The sequence below is a fragment of the Danio aesculapii genome, chromosome 7, assembly GCF_903798145.1.
Source record: "Danio aesculapii chromosome 7, fDanAes4.1, whole genome shotgun sequence".
Classification (NCBI taxonomy): Eukaryota; Metazoa; Chordata; class Actinopteri; order Cypriniformes; family Danionidae; genus Danio; species Danio aesculapii.
This window is the reverse complement of record NC_079441.1, coordinates 33,991,995-34,008,806: the sequence shown is the minus strand read 5'-3', so window position 1 is coordinate 34,008,806 and position 16,812 is coordinate 33,991,995. Positions and strand designations below refer to the sequence as shown.

The 16,812-nt window shown below is 34.4% G+C and overlaps 1 protein-coding gene across 1 annotated transcript; it reads right to left on the bottom strand.

The window, feature by feature from the left end:
• Positions 1-110: 110 nt before the first annotated feature.
• amfrb (autocrine motility factor receptor b) lies at positions 111-12,979 on the bottom strand. Its single transcript, XM_056462861.1, has 11 exons — positions 12,656-12,979; positions 11,850-11,942; positions 11,558-11,722; positions 11,010-11,169; positions 9,424-9,481; positions 7,812-7,944; positions 2,803-2,936; positions 2,128-2,238; positions 1,768-1,946; positions 1,397-1,488; positions 111-781 (listed from the first exon to the last, which is right to left on the bottom strand). Exons 1-11 carry the CDS (start codon positions 12,881-12,883, stop codon positions 734-736), a joined length of 1,401 nt encoding a protein of 466 aa, XP_056318836.1. The 5' UTR covers positions 12,884-12,979; the 3' UTR covers positions 111-733.
• Positions 12,980-16,812: the final 3,833 nt, after the last annotated feature.

Sequence of the window (16,812 nt, the reverse complement as noted above, 5' to 3'; positions counted from 1 at the left end):
GATTATGTACTTACTGAAAACAAAAATAAAAGAAAGGCATGATAAGAAGGAAGCCTTTGGTGATTTGCATGGGGTCCAAATATTCTCAAAACATATTTTAAAAGAGCACTTTATTTATTATTATATTAATTTGCCACAATTACATTTCAGTCCATGAAAAAGAAACCATGTAAAAAAAATGCTAAATATTTCACATTTTTGTTCAACCACTTAAATTAAAAGTGAGAGTCTGCACCTCAATTTCATCTTGTTTGTTAAGTCTATTGGAATTTCTTTTTTTAAACAGGATGAAATGTATTTCAACAAATTGTTTAGATTGAGATCATTTATATTATAAAACTACAATAAACAGTGAATTCAAGTGTTCACAGTGTTATCAAGAAATGAATGGATAGGCAGAATGTACCCATGAATGTTTAAAAAATGCCTGTCTTGATACAGTCTAGTGCACATTTCTACATTTGTGTCATACACTACTCGATTAGCGTGATTTTCCAAGCACAAAGATGTTCATACAAGATTGTATCTTACTGGGCCAAATCACATCAATCCTGTACAGTCACAGACTTCTTTTCAATATATGTCATCAAGACATTTGAGCTGAAAGTTTTACTCCTTTTAAACCTGCAGGTAAACCTTCAGGTAAACCTTGTGTTGAGCTGTTCAATAGAATCATCCAGAAATGTGCTCAGTGGCACATTATTTCTTATTTTTTCCAAAGCTGTAGAATTGACTACTCAGTTATGTCTAATGGAGGTAAAATTTCTTCATCCTGATGTCCCTGAAAATCAGTAAACAGATGATGATTATTAGACAAAAACAGTATATTTACACTACCGGTCAAACTTTGGGGTAAGTAGGATTTTTAAATGTGTTAAAATAAGCTTCTCCTGCTCACCAAGGCTGCATTTAATTAATCAAAAATACAGTACAAACTGTAAAACTATTAAATGTTATTGCACTATAAAATAACTGTTCAAAAGAAGCTTTTCATTTATTTTTTTATTATTTACTCCAGTAATTATAAAAATTAATTTTCAGCTTCATTAAACTCAAGTCTTCAGTCACATGATCCTTTAGAAATAACTCTAATATTAATTATCATTGTCATTATTATTAATATTATTAGCAATAATAATAATATTAAAAGCAATAATGAGTGGAGTAATAATTTCATTTGAAACTACATACAATAAGTAATAAATAAATAATTAATAAATAAATATTTTACAATTTAACAATTGTTTTACATTTAATAAATGCTGCCTTGATGAACAAAATAATTTTCTGAAAAAACATGAAACAAACAACAACTTTTGACCGGTAGTGTACATCATAAATACAATATACAACAAATTCAATATAAATAAATTCATAATGACATTGTAACATTTACCTGAGAGTCATCTGCCTGTAGTAGAATAATTAAATTAGGAGAGTGCAAAACGTCAACTGAAAAGCCAGGCAGCCAGTTTGTAATTTGGGAACCTGAAAAATGAAAGTGTAACTGTTGTACAAATGGTAAGACATTTTCCAATAGACACTCAAACACTTTTAAATATAACTAAAATAGTGACTGTAGAAAAAAAGTGTAAGATTCCACTTTAAAGCAATGATCATCTTAAAAAAACGAGGCTGTAAAGTACATTAATATTAAGCATTAATTCAAAAGAACGCATAGTTTGAACTGTGCATAAAGTGGAATTTCATTAAAGAGTACATTTTTTAAGTGCAATGATTACTTTTAAAAGCATTTACAAATTTTACCATCAAAATGAAAAAGTTGACTGTGGTAACTGGTTGGAGGTCTGCTTGGCACATCAGCTGCTTCAAAACCGAACAATGCCCCCTCCTGCTCATTTCCAGTATGACCGCCACTCATATTTACAGACATCCTACATGTAGGACATGACATATTCTGCTCAAACCAGGACCGCAAGCATGACCTGGGAAACAACAGAACATATTCACTATAGTCGTAGTCTTAATTAGCAAATGAACAATAAATATTCCACAGAAACAATGAATCCACCACCCATTCAAATGAACTCACATTTACCTAATGTTATTCCCTGGTAAAGACATTTATTGGAACAAAGTAAACACATGGTCTGTTTTATACTGTACTTGTGAAAAAGATGGCCACAGGGCAATTTGTATGCTGTGTACATCTTTTCCCAGCAAATAACACATCTGTCATCACGAGATGCCAGCTCTTCCATTGTAGCCATTGAAAACCTGCCAAAAGACATTATGATTAATAAGCTTGTCTTTTCCCTCTTCAATGCTGCAAATGACCAAAACACAGTGCATAGCAGTTATCTTACATGCATATACAAATAAATTAACATACAGCACAATACAGTTAGGGGAGAAAGTTACTATTCATGTTCACCATTAAATATTAATCAACTCCTTTCACAGACTTTGATAAAACATTAATTAACAATGTAAAAAAAACATTTTTTTATATTTTTATTGATATTTCATTTACATTTACAATAATTAATTTACATTTACAACACTACAAGTTTGTGTTGGTACTTTATAGTGATATATATATATATATATATATATATATATATATATATATATATATATATATATATATATATATATATATATATATACTTTAGTACTATCTATATAAAAAACACGGCAGCAAAAATGCATGTAATTGACATTAAATTGGACATTTCTCTCTTCTGAATGCCTTCCCCAACCCCTTGAAAATTATAAGTATTTATTTTGGTATTGCAAATGGGGTTATATAAAAAGGCTTAGAAGTCCTGTAAAACATACCTTGTGTCCAAAACATCATATATATGCATGTAGTTCTTGTGTTGAAATAATTTGCGTTGCATTTCTTTTGCCAAGAAATGTAAGTGTGTCAGTATAAACAAATCAGCCACTGAGAACCAAACGTTTCCATATAGCTGAGAAAGAAACCATAGGCAAAAATCAAGGATAATTTGTGCTATTCAGTATATTATTTACTAGCTATAAAATCCTGTAAAACTTACATGTTTAATGATTCATTACAGGGGCTATATGCAGCAACTATCATAGATTAATAGCTTTTTTTGTCAGTGTGTAAACAGCTTCTAATGAAACTCATGGGACAAGACCTTGGCTGATTTCCTTTGTTTGTTATTAGGAATTGGACTCATGAAGGATGTTATTCCAAGAAAGAAACATCTCTTTTTTGACACATGAAACAAATGTTATGCAATGAGGACAGAAAGAAAAACTATATTTCAAGTAAGAAAGAAAGACGATTAATTATAATTAATTATCTACAGTCTCATAAAGCTTTAAAGTCCATAGTCTCAAACTGAGTAATCGAAAAAAAAAAGTGTAAGTCTACTTGAAAATTCTTAGCTTTTCCTAGAATGCAGCAATTTATTTTTTTAAAAGCTAATTAATTAAACTAAAAAGTAACTCACGTTACATTTTTAAGTAGCTCAAATAATGTTACTTATTCTTTTTAAAATAATGCATTACTTCACTCGTTACTTAGAAAAGTAATATTATGAAACTTGTGTTACTTGTAATGTGTTACACAACACTGGTTAAATGTTAAACTAAGCATCACTATATTGCTGCAAAGATATTTTATTCTTCCAATGAAAGGTTTTTAAAAAAGTATATCAACGAACTTAATCACATTCAGTCTTTTGGCATGAAATGTGTACAAGTTGCGGCTGCAGTTCACTTAACACCCACCAGTGTCGCTAATATCACGGCAGGCCCGTAGCCAGCCTGGTGAGAGGGGTGGTTCTTTTTTTTTTTTTTGGAAAAAAGTGGACCTTTTTGCTATTATACGCCTCAGTTTCTATTTAACTATGAGATTTAAATACTGTATTTTAGTGACATTTTTTTTGCTGGATTAACTAGTCAGATGTCATCATAAGCACACTTTTGATGTACTAGAAATATTTTATAAAAATGTGCAATAAAGAACCATTAAAACAAATTTATTACATCATATCATTAGGAAAAAAATAAGAACCTGTAAAGTTTTAAAGTACAAAAACTGTAGCCTACTGTCATTTATTAGACAAAAAACAAACTGGCCAGCACATGCAACTGCCCTCAGTCACAATAATTAAAACATAATAATAATAATAATAATAATAATAATAATAATAATAATAATAATACAATAATAATTTAGTACAATTTAGATTTTTTCTAGCCTCTTTGGTTAAAAAAAAGTAAATTTTAAAATTCCTGGATATCAACAATAGCCTGAATATATTCATATTAATTTATTTTATTATTATTTTAAGAGCTGGCAAATGATTCTGTTTGGTCTTAAAGCCTTTTTCGATGAATTATTTTCATTATTTATGATGGCATAGCAGTCAAAATAGGACAAATAAGCTCATTGTATGGGACAAATTCTGATCCTGTGTCAGTGAGGGGTGGGTCTTCCGAACCTGGTAAGTTAGAACATGTTTTATGCTTATACTAAACATGTTTTAATAGGATTTTGGTTGTAAAAGCGCACCTACAGGTGTTTCAGGCGCAGGTCAGATTTTCTCCAGGTCATAATTTATTTTAATTTATGAATGACTATACCTTTCCAGTTTCATCTGGAATGCATCCCAGATCACCTTCTGAAGTGGTTTGAGCGATCGGATATCTGATCAGAATAAAACGAATTGAAGTGACCAAACAGCCTCATAAACACAGACGTGACGGGAATATATATTCAATACAAATATATTATATTAATTATATAATAAATATATTATATAATATTAAATTACATAAAATAATTAAAAGGACAAATGCTGGACCTTTTGGCCGTGGGGGTGGTTAGTAGCCAAGTAACATGCTATTAGGTTATGTGACCGCTAGATGGCGTACTTAGATAATAAGAAGCTTACCACCACTAGGAGTAGCCGGGCTCACTTTCTGTTCTAATGTCCCGCATCTGTCTTTAATTATATGCATCTGTCTCCATATTGTACTGCATCCCAGAATATTACACAGCACCAAAAATGTAAAAATATATATTTAATATGTTTTTGTCCACAGCCGACCGCAACTCGCCGTGACGGAGATTCACGAGCCTGTGTGCTCCAATGAGATGTGCTCTCTTCAGCGCTCACCATGACAACGAGACTCTCAGCAGTGACGTCGCATTGTAAACATTTGCATCTGCATTCCTATAAAGCTCATCGGTTCTCTCTCAGTGTTGTCAGTTCGCTCGGTGTTGCTGTTTGTACTTGACCAAGGTAAGTTCAATACCTGACGGTACGAGTGGAGCCACGCCAATCTCACGAAGTCCGCTTCGTGAAGCTTCACTCGGGCCCGTCTGTGCTGTAGTTCCTTGCGGTTTGCGTACATAAACGCAATATCGCGAAGAATATTACGTGTTTGTTGCTCGAAATGTGCCGCCGAGCAACATTCCAGTGAACACTGGCACGGACTGGCGCCCGGTTAGCTCGTGCACTCCCTGGGGCGAGGCGGCTTGTGAACCCTAGGCAGGGATCAATACAGGCCCTGAGGACCCTCAGGGAAACACGGGAGGCCGGTAGTGGGACCCCGCTGCGAGGGTTATGGTGGGTGGGAGCAGCGAGGCCCACTCATCGTCTATTTTAAACTATAGTTTCAAACTTTAGTTTACTATAGTTTAAAATAGAAACCATGGTAACTGTAATGTTTTAACTGTATGTCTGGCTGTTGTAATGTTTTGCTTTGTTTTTCAGTAGAGTTGTTGAGCAAAGGACTACTGAAGACATCCGTTGAAGACAACTGCGGGTTATATTCATGAGCGCGCGCGCATTATAATGTTTACGTGCTGTTTTCTGAAAGTTTATCTTGTTTAGTTTTGCAGGTCAAACAAAATAAACTTTACTCTTTCTAAACACCTGTCTCGTGTTTTATTGGTCCTCTACAGCAATACACTGTTATATAAGTCTGTTGAATGCATTTGTATGCAATATGGTTTAACAACAAAGTAGTCTAACAAATAAATAGTTGTTATAATTGTACCTTCATTAGTCAACATTTGGTGTAGGTAATAAAAAGCTAATCAAACATGTCCTGACACATAATGGTAATGCTTTGGTTGTTACATTTATTATTATTCTGTATGTTTAAAACCAGCAGAATTTAATATATATTTAACATGTCATGAACTTACAGTTATTCAAAAAATTGCTTAATAAAAAATGTCCTAAGACAAAAATGGGTATTGTTTTGGTTTTATGTCAAACTACTGTAGGTTTTAGATTGACTACAGCATGTATTTTAATGACCCAAATAAAGTAAAATGTCTCTTACTCAAGTACTTTTAGCATGCAAAAGTCAAATTTAATTTATGAAAGTCAATATTAATTTATGAATGATTATACCAGTCTAATTTCATCTGGAATGCATCCCAGATCACTTTCTGAAGTGGTTTGAGCGATCAGATGTATATCCGATTAGAATAAAAGGAATGAAGTGACCAAACAGCCTTAAAAACACAGACGTGACGGGATTATACAGGACGTCCCGGCTAATGCAGCCAGATAGCCTAGAACCACATGGATGGGGCATATTTTCATCTGTTAGGAAGTAAGTAACTTTTGCCGTACCGTTTGGCAGTCTTTTTGAACATATGTTCAATATTTTGTGATAATGATGCCGCTGCCTGTCTTTTCTGCTCCTCTTGCTCTTTTCGACCCACAGCATTACTCAGTATGGATGTGGCATCAAAGATTCAAAAGTTACCACTCAGTGGGTTATGTCACGTGACTCGCGTCACATTATTGTGGCTTTGAGGCTCCATGGGATTCGAATTACTGGCCATAGTTATTTAAAATTACTCTTTAATACAATATACATTAAATATATTATATTAGTTATATAATAGATATTTTATATAATATTAAATTACATAAAATAATTAAAAGGACAAATTCTGGACCTTTTGGCCGCCCCTGACTACAGGCATGCTGTCACGGGTTTGTGAATTCTGCACATAAACCCCTTTCATCGGTGGTTCTTAATTCCAATTTTGTCTTTTAATTGGACAAATACGGTTCAGTTGATGGAGCTCATTGTTTATGATCTGATGATCTGTAACAGTTGTGTTAATAAAAGGGCACCTAGGTTACCCCTTTTTTCAGATTTAATATAAGTGTTTTGCCTCTCCAGAATGTGTCTGTAAAGTTTCAGCTCAAAACACCCATCAGATTTTTCATTATACCTTTTACAAGATTAAATTTTATACATTTTTGCACTAGGGGGCTGTTTAGTCGTACTGCGCCTTTAAGGCTAGTCCTCCCCTCCCACCGTTTCTACGTGCCTTTCTGCGTGCCTTAATCTCCTCCCTCGACTGCGTCAGACAACAGACAGACTTAAAGGAAGCAGATCTCACGTAGCGTTTGTGAGAAATACTATAGTAAAAACTTTATCAATGAGTATTTGTTGTGCAGTTGCATCTATGAGTCACACACAATGTCGTTACAAAGCGCACACACAGATACACACACACACACATAGACAGACAGAGCGCGTTTAGCTTTCAAGTTGCGGTCGGTCTGAAAACCGCTCCAATTGGTCCACCGTTTTTATGTTGCTAAATTGAAAAAAAAGGACTGGGTGTGTTTATATCACCCCAAATATGATGGTCTATACACTATATCTACACATATGTCTGTCCAAACAGCTTTAAAAGTAGATTTTTCACCATAGGTGCCCTTTAAGACATGCATACAACATGTGCAGAGATAACTCCCCAAAGCTGGAGTTGAGAACCACTGCTTTAAATAAATGAAATATTTTCTAACAAAAAAAGATGATTGTCTCACCAGCATGTTGATGTGGTGCATCAAATCTAGGAGGAGAACACCCATCTCCATGACAAAGTCTGTGTAATAAATAAAGACCTCTTTACCTTCCCAGGAACTGTCACACATCAGGTCATAGAGGAGAATTGCGTACCTAAACAAAAATGATATGTCATTTATATTAAGCAACTTATAGAAGAATGTATGTGTATAAGATAAATTCCAAATTATAGAGGCTTTTGTTTAGCAGGTGTGTATGAATCAGTCCCTGCATGAGTTCATCAGCATCTGGATGCGGTCTTTATGATGCAAGCTCAGATTGCATCTCTCAGAGGTGCAATCAATAGAGCTATAGTGACGTCACTGCCCCCCCCCAAACATCCATGTTATCATCGTTAAAAGCAAATAATGAGCCAATATTCCCTTATTCCAATTTTTGTAAATGCACTACAAGCGTGTGTGTGCACATATACAGTAAGTATACATTCACTACTGTTACAGCCAATCTTCCACTGACTACTTCTGAGAGGCAGTATAATGTTAATATATTTAATAATGATGTGATTAATCTGTGATATTAAACATAAAAGCTTGTAACAGTCTGCTTAACGCTACTTGGGACACAGTTCTCTAGAAGATTCTTCTTCTTCAACTACTGCTTTTCTTTTTGTTTATTATACAATATATCTATTTCAACATTCCCTGCTCCAATGAATTATTATTTTCTTAATTAATAAATATCTATGAAGAGCACAGTTCATTTGTTAAGCTGTTCATGACACTGTAAAACAATAAAGAAATAATATTCCATTAACTCTCTACTGTATTTGATTAGATTTTTAGATGATGTTTCAATATACATGTTTCCATGAACACAAGTAACCTTCTCCAACTCAACTATACAATAAGCTTAGAAAAGTTCAATATTTCAATAAAAAGCAACAATATAATTCTTTGACACTACACTGTATATAGAACTTGTATTTAGAACTTGCTGTGATGTTTATTCATTCATTCAGTCATTCATTATTTTCCTTTGGGTTAATCACATTATTCATCAGGGGTTGCCACAGCGGAATGAACCGCCAACTTATTCAGCATATGTTTTACACAGCGAATGCCCTTCCATCTGCAACCCATCACTGGGAAACATCCATACGCACTCATTCACACACATATATTACAACTACTTTAGTTTATTCAATTTACCTATAGTGCATGTCTTTGGACTGTGGAGGAATCTATCTGTGGTCTCTATCTTAGAGGTCACCACAGCGGAATGAACCAACTATTCCGGCATATGTTTTACACAGTGGATGCCCTTCCAGCGGCAACCCATACTAGGACACACCTATACACAATCATACAGTACGGCCAATTTAGTTTATTCAATTCACCTATGGCGCATGTCTTTGGACTGTGGGGTCAAACCGGAGCACCCAGAGGAAACCGACGCGAACACGGGGAGAACATGGAAACTCTGCAGAGAAATGCCAACTGGCTCAGCCAGGACTCGAACCAGCGACCTTCTTGCAGTGAGGTGACAGTGCTGACAACTGTGATGTTATTTCTTATTGTTAATAAATGTTAGTTTATTATGTTACTGATGAAACTCACATTTCCAAATACTTACCGAAGAATTGTATGGTTCACATGAACAGTTACTATTAGGCAGTGTAGAAAAACAGAATCTGTGTATTAAAAAAAACAAGTGTATACAGTGCTTTCTTTCACACACAGTGCTTGCTTTCACATACTTTAACACACTAATCTTTCAAAGCCAGACTTTCAGACTCACAGCTTAATGTCTGGACCCTATTCACAAAACATCTTAAGGATAAAAGTAGCTCTTAATTTGTGAATTTAGGAGAAAATCTTGAACATAATGGGAGTGTCTGTCAGTCCTAATTTTAGGACTCCTAAATTTTGCTCTAGGGGATATCACAAAGCTAAAACTAGCTCCTAAATCAGTGAATTGTTAGAGGACTAAGAAGAACAAACCACAAACTGCCCTAAAATGGCTGTTATGATAATTTAAAAAAAAGTGATATAAAATGTAATAATATTTAACCATAATGAGCTTTTAACAAGTTATCATGTTAATCACAGAGGTATTCCCATATTGAAAGAAATATGTTTACAAATATTTATTTAAATTAATTTTAAAATACACAAAAAGTCCCAAAAAAAATCTCATCTACTGTATATAACATATGTTTTATTTAAAAAAAAAATTGTTTATCTATTTTTGTACTTTAAAAAATATTTAAAATATATTCACTTAATTTTTTTTAAGGATATACAGTAATTTGTAGAATTAGAAGAAAATCTTTTCTATAACAATTTATAATCAATTTCAAAAAGACAATAAAAAGCAAGAAACATCATTTTTAAAATGCACTTCTTCACTTGCATTCTAAAAATTGTATTTTAAATTCATTATTTGAATATAGGATTTTTTTGTTTTATTTCTGAACCATTATTTAAAAAATGACTACATAATATTGTGCTCGACAGAGTTTTAATGAATAAACCTCTGACTAAGATGTCTTCTCTCCCCTTTAGCCAATCATTGTGTGCAAAGTTATTAATTATGTTGACATCCTCCATAGCTACAGTACATGGTCAACTCCGCGCTTACTCTTAACGTAAAATGTATCTCTATTCCTTAGTAAAAGTTTGTCTCAGCAGCTTTATGAATAGGTTCAAAGAGAAAAGTCTTAGCTAAAAACTTTCACTGCTATTTAGGAGAACTCTTAGTGGTAAGGTAAAATGTTTTGTGAATACAGGCCCTAGATTCTATTGCAGCTTTGACTGGTCAAGGACCACCCACAGCCTGCCTGACTGGCATTTTACAGCAACCAATCATAGTTAATTTTGTTCAGCATTAAAGGTGTAAAATTATATGTTGCAACAAAATAAGACCAATGTGAAAAAGTCTTAGATATAGTTTAAATAGTATGTTCTTTTGTACACAGAATTTGTAAAACAGCATTTATCATTGCAAACTTTAATCATTACAGTTGTAAATGTACAACTGTCTTTTTTTCATATGAGGAGGGATTGAGGGGATCATAATGGCTTTGTTTAAGTGCAAAACAGATGTCTCATTCAACTAAATCACTTGAAGAATTTGAAATTTTCTTAGACATTCATTCAGCGGTCTGTGGGTGTGATGTCTGAGGCTGAGACTGTAAACAGATTCACATGCGCACAAACTTACTTCGACTGCCATAAAGGAGAGTGTGTGCATACCAAAGGAAAACCCCAGCAGTACGCAAATGATTGTGAGCCCTCCAGAGGACACAAACAAACACATCAACACCAACAACACACGCAAATGGCTTCCCAGAGCCGTGCTGGAGGGGGAAGAGGAGAGCTATAAAATACAAACAAACAACATCATGCTCAAATGACGGCTTCAGATTATACAATGTAAAAATGACACTAAGATGGTAATGGAAAATTCTGATTTATGTTGCTGCAGTGAAACTATTCACTATTACTGTGCAATTGACCACACACATGGGGAAAAAACACTGATTTGAAATCATAATCTTATCTAATGATGAAACTAAGTTGAAAAGTTGTTTAGTAAACACACTAGAGTTCCAGAGCTCTAATGCTATTTATAATGTCCAACCTGAAATTGATATGGATTTTGGTGGTGGTCACATGGCAGGTCATCTGTGTTTTGCACAGGTTTCCAGGCACTGGATTTCGAGTATTAGGTATCTGGAATTGACTGAAATAATATATTTACTTACATACTCAAAGCGATCTTTGCAGAGCTGAGCCAACAGCTGGAGAAAGAGAAGAGCAGAGAAGCACAGACACCACATGGCCAGCTCTCTTTCTGTCCGTACATTCAGCACACCAAACAGAAAGATCAGCTTGTTGAATAGAAAGTTCCAGATTTTGCCCTTGAGGTTCTACTAGCAGAAATATCAAAAGCCAAAACGAAATAGAACAGACACAACAGTTCATTAGGGATGCAATTAAACATAATTATGTCGTTGTTTAATATCCATATTAATCGATTTGTTGCATGAATTTTACCTGTTTTTCTATGATTCTGAGATCACCAAACACAACAAATTGGATACATTTTGCCATCAGCAGGAGAAAACAGCACAGTGTGTTCACAAGGACCTGAGGAGAATAACGCAATATTGGCTATTACTACAGTAACGGCACTGGAATATATAAAATCTAGATTTAAGTACGTGCCACATTCTTGGACATTTAATCTCACCACTTATGCTTTTTAAAAAGCAAAAATGTGAAACATTAATCATGCTAAAATGTAAATAGATGTTCACTTCAGAAAGTATATTACCCTTGCAACTTGAATAGTTGAACTAACTCAATTGATATATTCTAAAATGTCACAAATTGTCATAGAAAAAAGACTATATATATATCAACAGTATTTATATATATATATCAACAGTATATATATATATATATATATATATATATATATATATATATATATATATATATATATATATATATATATATATATATATATATATATATATATATATATATATATATTATATTATATTGATTATAATTTAAACTGGCAAAAAACACTACTTTTATTTTTAAAAAATACCAAACATTTGCATTGAAAAATGAACCAAGGTAATGGTTTTGACTCTTAACATTGCTATTGAGAATTCATAGATGTAAATAACTAAAGAAACGAATGAATGTAAATATTGCAAAAACAAACAGAATCAAAACTGAATGAAAGACTATTTACAAGAATATTTCGGATATAATATACTGTAGGTCCATATGTTGACTCACTGACCCATATGCTACTCCTGGCTCTTGTGAGAACTTGGACCACTTACCCACATACATAAGCTCTCTGTAGTGTGACACCACAAAGCGGTTGAATATAAGTCTTCTTTGTTGACATTATCGTCTTCTGTCCTGCCGGCGGGTGAGTCCTGAGAGAGTTTTTTCTCAATGAGCGAATCTTTGTCCTCTTCATCATACAACGTGTAGATGCATCCTGTCAGTAAACATGCACTGAAAGCTGTGTACGCCTGAGACCAAGGCCAGGATAACGCATCCATAACTGTGATGTTTTTCTGTCTATTTTAACTAATCAATATAACAATCAGATACAGACGTTAATATTTGATTTCAATCGTATTAGCAGAAACTAAACTTTCTCTTCAAGCCGAGACTTCAGCGGTGTCACCGAAGAGGGCGTAAACAAGACTGATTTACCTCCAAAACAGATGTCGAACATGCTCATTAAAATCAACTGAAATGGCGTTATTTTAGGATAAATTAAGGATACTTAAGATAGAGATGTATTTTATAGTGAACTTGAAAAATGAACAGGTGAGAATGTTTTCAGGTTAGATTTTAAAAAAATCTGCGTTATTCATATTAAATGTAAACAGTAAATCAACTTCCGGGTAGTCTCTTAAAAACTGAGACCGTATATCTAATTAAATGTTGACATTATTTACTGAATTATAAATTTAAAAACCGTTCTACAAACCGCCACAAGATGGTGCAATTGAGTCAACAATGAGACTCGTTGAAAGTTGTCTGAGTAGCAATGAGAATGTCTCAACATTGCCATATTTATTAGTTTTTTCCAACTGCTTGCACACGTTTTCAAAACGGGGTCACCTTTTTTCAAACGTCTACACACAACTTTCAAAACTGCACACAACAAAATGCAAAATGCCTCACAGCTCCTTCAAAAATCGCATTCAAAATGCCATGAACACATGTCAGAATGAAGCTTTTTGCATCAAATGGTAAACATCTTTTATAACAGTAAATGTTTGGGTACACCATGTAAACACTGTTATTCTAAATCTAAAGCTCTTTGGTTTTTATAGGCTTATATTTACAGTTCAATACAATGTTCTATGGTGAAAATAACAGGGAACATGAAGTAACAGGTACACTGTAAACATGAATCACATGTAGAAACAGAAAATATTTATTAGGCCAAACAAAAAAGGTTAAAAAAATAAATAAAATATATAAATAAACATGTAAAGCAGTTTGGCACACTGACCCAGGAGAGAACATTGAGCTTGGAGATAATTGAGCCCAGGGCTCTTCCCTGGTCAATGAGCATGTAAGGGGCTCTGAGATCAGGTAGTTCTCGAGAGCTCCCCCTGGTAAAGGGGGAGATGGGGTGGACGGAGGGAATTTTCCAAAAGAAGAGTCTATTTCAGTCTATTTATAGTAGGCTTGGATCAATCTTATTTGATAAGTTTTTTACTGATTGCATAAGCACAATTTTGAAATTAAGGCTCATTTTGTCAAAACACTACACACAATTTACACATCCACACACACAAACAGCAGAACACTTCAGAACTTTTGCAAAATCAAACACTTCATCCAAAACTTTACAACACTATAACAAAACACACTTTTAACACCGTACAGAACACACACGCCTCATTCAATGGAAATCTGTTTGCTTCATTTACACACTGCGGTAATCAATCTTAAACACTTGTATCATTTTTAACTGACTAATACTGATATAATCAGGGTTTGAGAGATATTGCTATTAAGTACATGAACATACTGTATTCACCAAACCATGATAGACTGATAGCTAAATATTGCCCTATCCTAACAAATAATACAACAATGTAAAGCTTATTTATTCAGCTTTCTGGTGATGCTTACATTTCAATGTAAAAAAAAAATTCATCCCCTGTCTTCTGTTTACCAATCTTCCTCACTTTCGTGCTTCCGCTTCCATACTGCAACATTGGGGTATAAATCATATAAACATATAAATCTGGGGTCGCCACAGCGGAATGAACCACCAACTTATCCAGCATATGTTTTACGCAGCGGATGCCCTTCCGGCTGCAACTCATCTCTGGGTCCCATCCACACACACTCATTCACACTCATACACTATGGACAATTTAGCCTACCCAATTCACCTGTACCACATGTCTTTGGACTGTGGGGGAAACCGGAGCACCCGGAGGAAACCCACACGAACACAGGGAGAACATGCAAACTCCACACAGAAACACCAACTGACCCAGCCGAGGCTCGAACCAGCGACCTTCTTGCTGTGAGGCGACAGCACTACCTACTGCGCCACTGCGTCACCCAACAATGGCTTGGACATTTATTGAAGATTAATATTTATAGCTCCTGTAATACATATTTATTGAAGACTACTATTTATAGCCATACTACTGTAAACATGTTTATTGAAGACTAATAGTTTATACCTATTGCTTTTTTATTGTGGTTACAGCTGATTGGTGTGTCTACAGTTTTGCAGCAGTGTGTGCGCACACCTGATGGCTGTGTTTAACCTATGGTTCATGTGTGTGTTAATTTGAAGGCCTTTGCTTTGAAATTGCAAGGAAATTCCATTATGAAAGATTTCTGTTTAAAAAACATGCAAGTGTGTTTAGTGATTTGCATATCACTGTGTGTAATGTTTTGCAAAAAGTGTGAAGCTGACAACGTGCTTACAGTTGTGCAGATCTAGCCTTGTGTTTTGCTCCTTGAGTGTACGGTTTTGCTAATTGTGGGTAAAGAGAGAGTGTGTGAGTGAGTGACCTGGTGAATAAGTGTAGCATTTTGATTGGTTGGGCTTGGAAAAGAAACGCAGGTGGCTTCCTGTCAGATTTTTGTGTTTTAGGTAGAGAATTGTGTGTAGAATTTTGAAGAAAGTGTTTTCTGCAATTGAAAATTGAGTTCAAGGCTGAGAAATTCAGTTTCAGCTTCTGGTGCTGGAGATCTGCTGTGTAGTTTTGCATTTTTGACTGACAGGTTTCAGAAATTGTGTGACAAGAAAAGATTTTTAAGAGTTCCCAGATATGCTTGGCATATAAAGCAGGTTTGGCATGCTGTCCCGGGAGAGAACCCTGAGCTCTGAGATATTTGAGCCCAGGGCTCCCGCCCGGTCGATTAGCATATCAGGAGATCCGAGATCAGGTAGGTCTCGAGAGCTCCCCCTTTAGAAAAGGGAGGAAAAGGAGGAGATGAGGTGGAAGGGGGGATTCTTCCAAACGAAGATAGAAGCAGTAGGGAGAAAACGATCCATTTATGGTAAACTAGGATCACTCTGATTGGATTATTACTGATTACAGATGAGTGGCCAGACGTGCTCAATCATCTCACGTGCTCCTCTCGAAGTTAGTTTATGAAACTTCACTTGTAAGCAGTTGGAAAAAACTGTAAGTGCTACATCGTTTATAGCATGTATAGCATGTGCAAGCAAGACACAAAAGCTAAGGGGGAAATCTTGTCCCGTGTTTCTACAGCATGAGTTATGTGGATGACTATTCTCAGAGATGTATCAAAATTGTATTACAATTGCAAATAACATGTATCTAAAACTGGGAACATTTTAAAATGTCTGATTGTGGATTACACAGTGACTTTTTATTACTTTATTTTTGATGTTTTAAATATTTATATATAGCACATTTGTTATAGAATTGTAGCACATTATACCAATTTAATATTAACACTTTATTTCAATATTAAGATTAAATACATTATGTAGAAATTTCTAAGAGAGCTGAACATGATGCAATCCAATAATCATCACAAATTCTCTGCAAGAGAAAATGTCCATATCCACAATGCAACTTTAATTGGCTACACAAACGCACTGCAAAAAAAATCCTTAAAAATACTGTAATGGAAATCTACAGACCTAAATTGATAAAACTGCAACACTTGACAAAAGCTACACTTTAAAGTATGTTTTGGTGTTTTCTTTAACATCAGCAGGCCCGTAGCCAGACTAGTGAAAGGGGTCATTCTTTTTTTCTCAAAAAGTGGACCTTTTTGCAGTTGTTTCACTAATTTTCCATTTAATTATGAGATTCAAATACTGCATTTTAATGACATTTTAAGCACTTTTTTTGGATTAGCATGTCAAATGGTCACACTTTTTGATGAACAAAAAACATTTTCTAAAGATTTGTGATAAAGAATTATGAAGAGGCTACTTATTTTTAGGCTACTTTATGATATA

Coding starts and splice junctions, on each gene's coding strand:
- amfrb (XM_056462861.1), bottom strand. CDS start 12,883: ATGGATGCGTTATCCTGGCCTTGGTCTCAGGCGTACACAGCTTTCAGT. Junction 7,945..9,423: donor GTGAACCATACAATTCTTCG/GTAAGTATTTGG, acceptor ATTTTTGTTTAG/GTACGCAATTCTCCTCTATG. Junction 1,947..2,127: donor TGTGGCCATCTTTTTCACAA/GTACAGTATAAA, acceptor GTTGTTTCCCAG/GTCATGCTTGCGGTCCTGGT.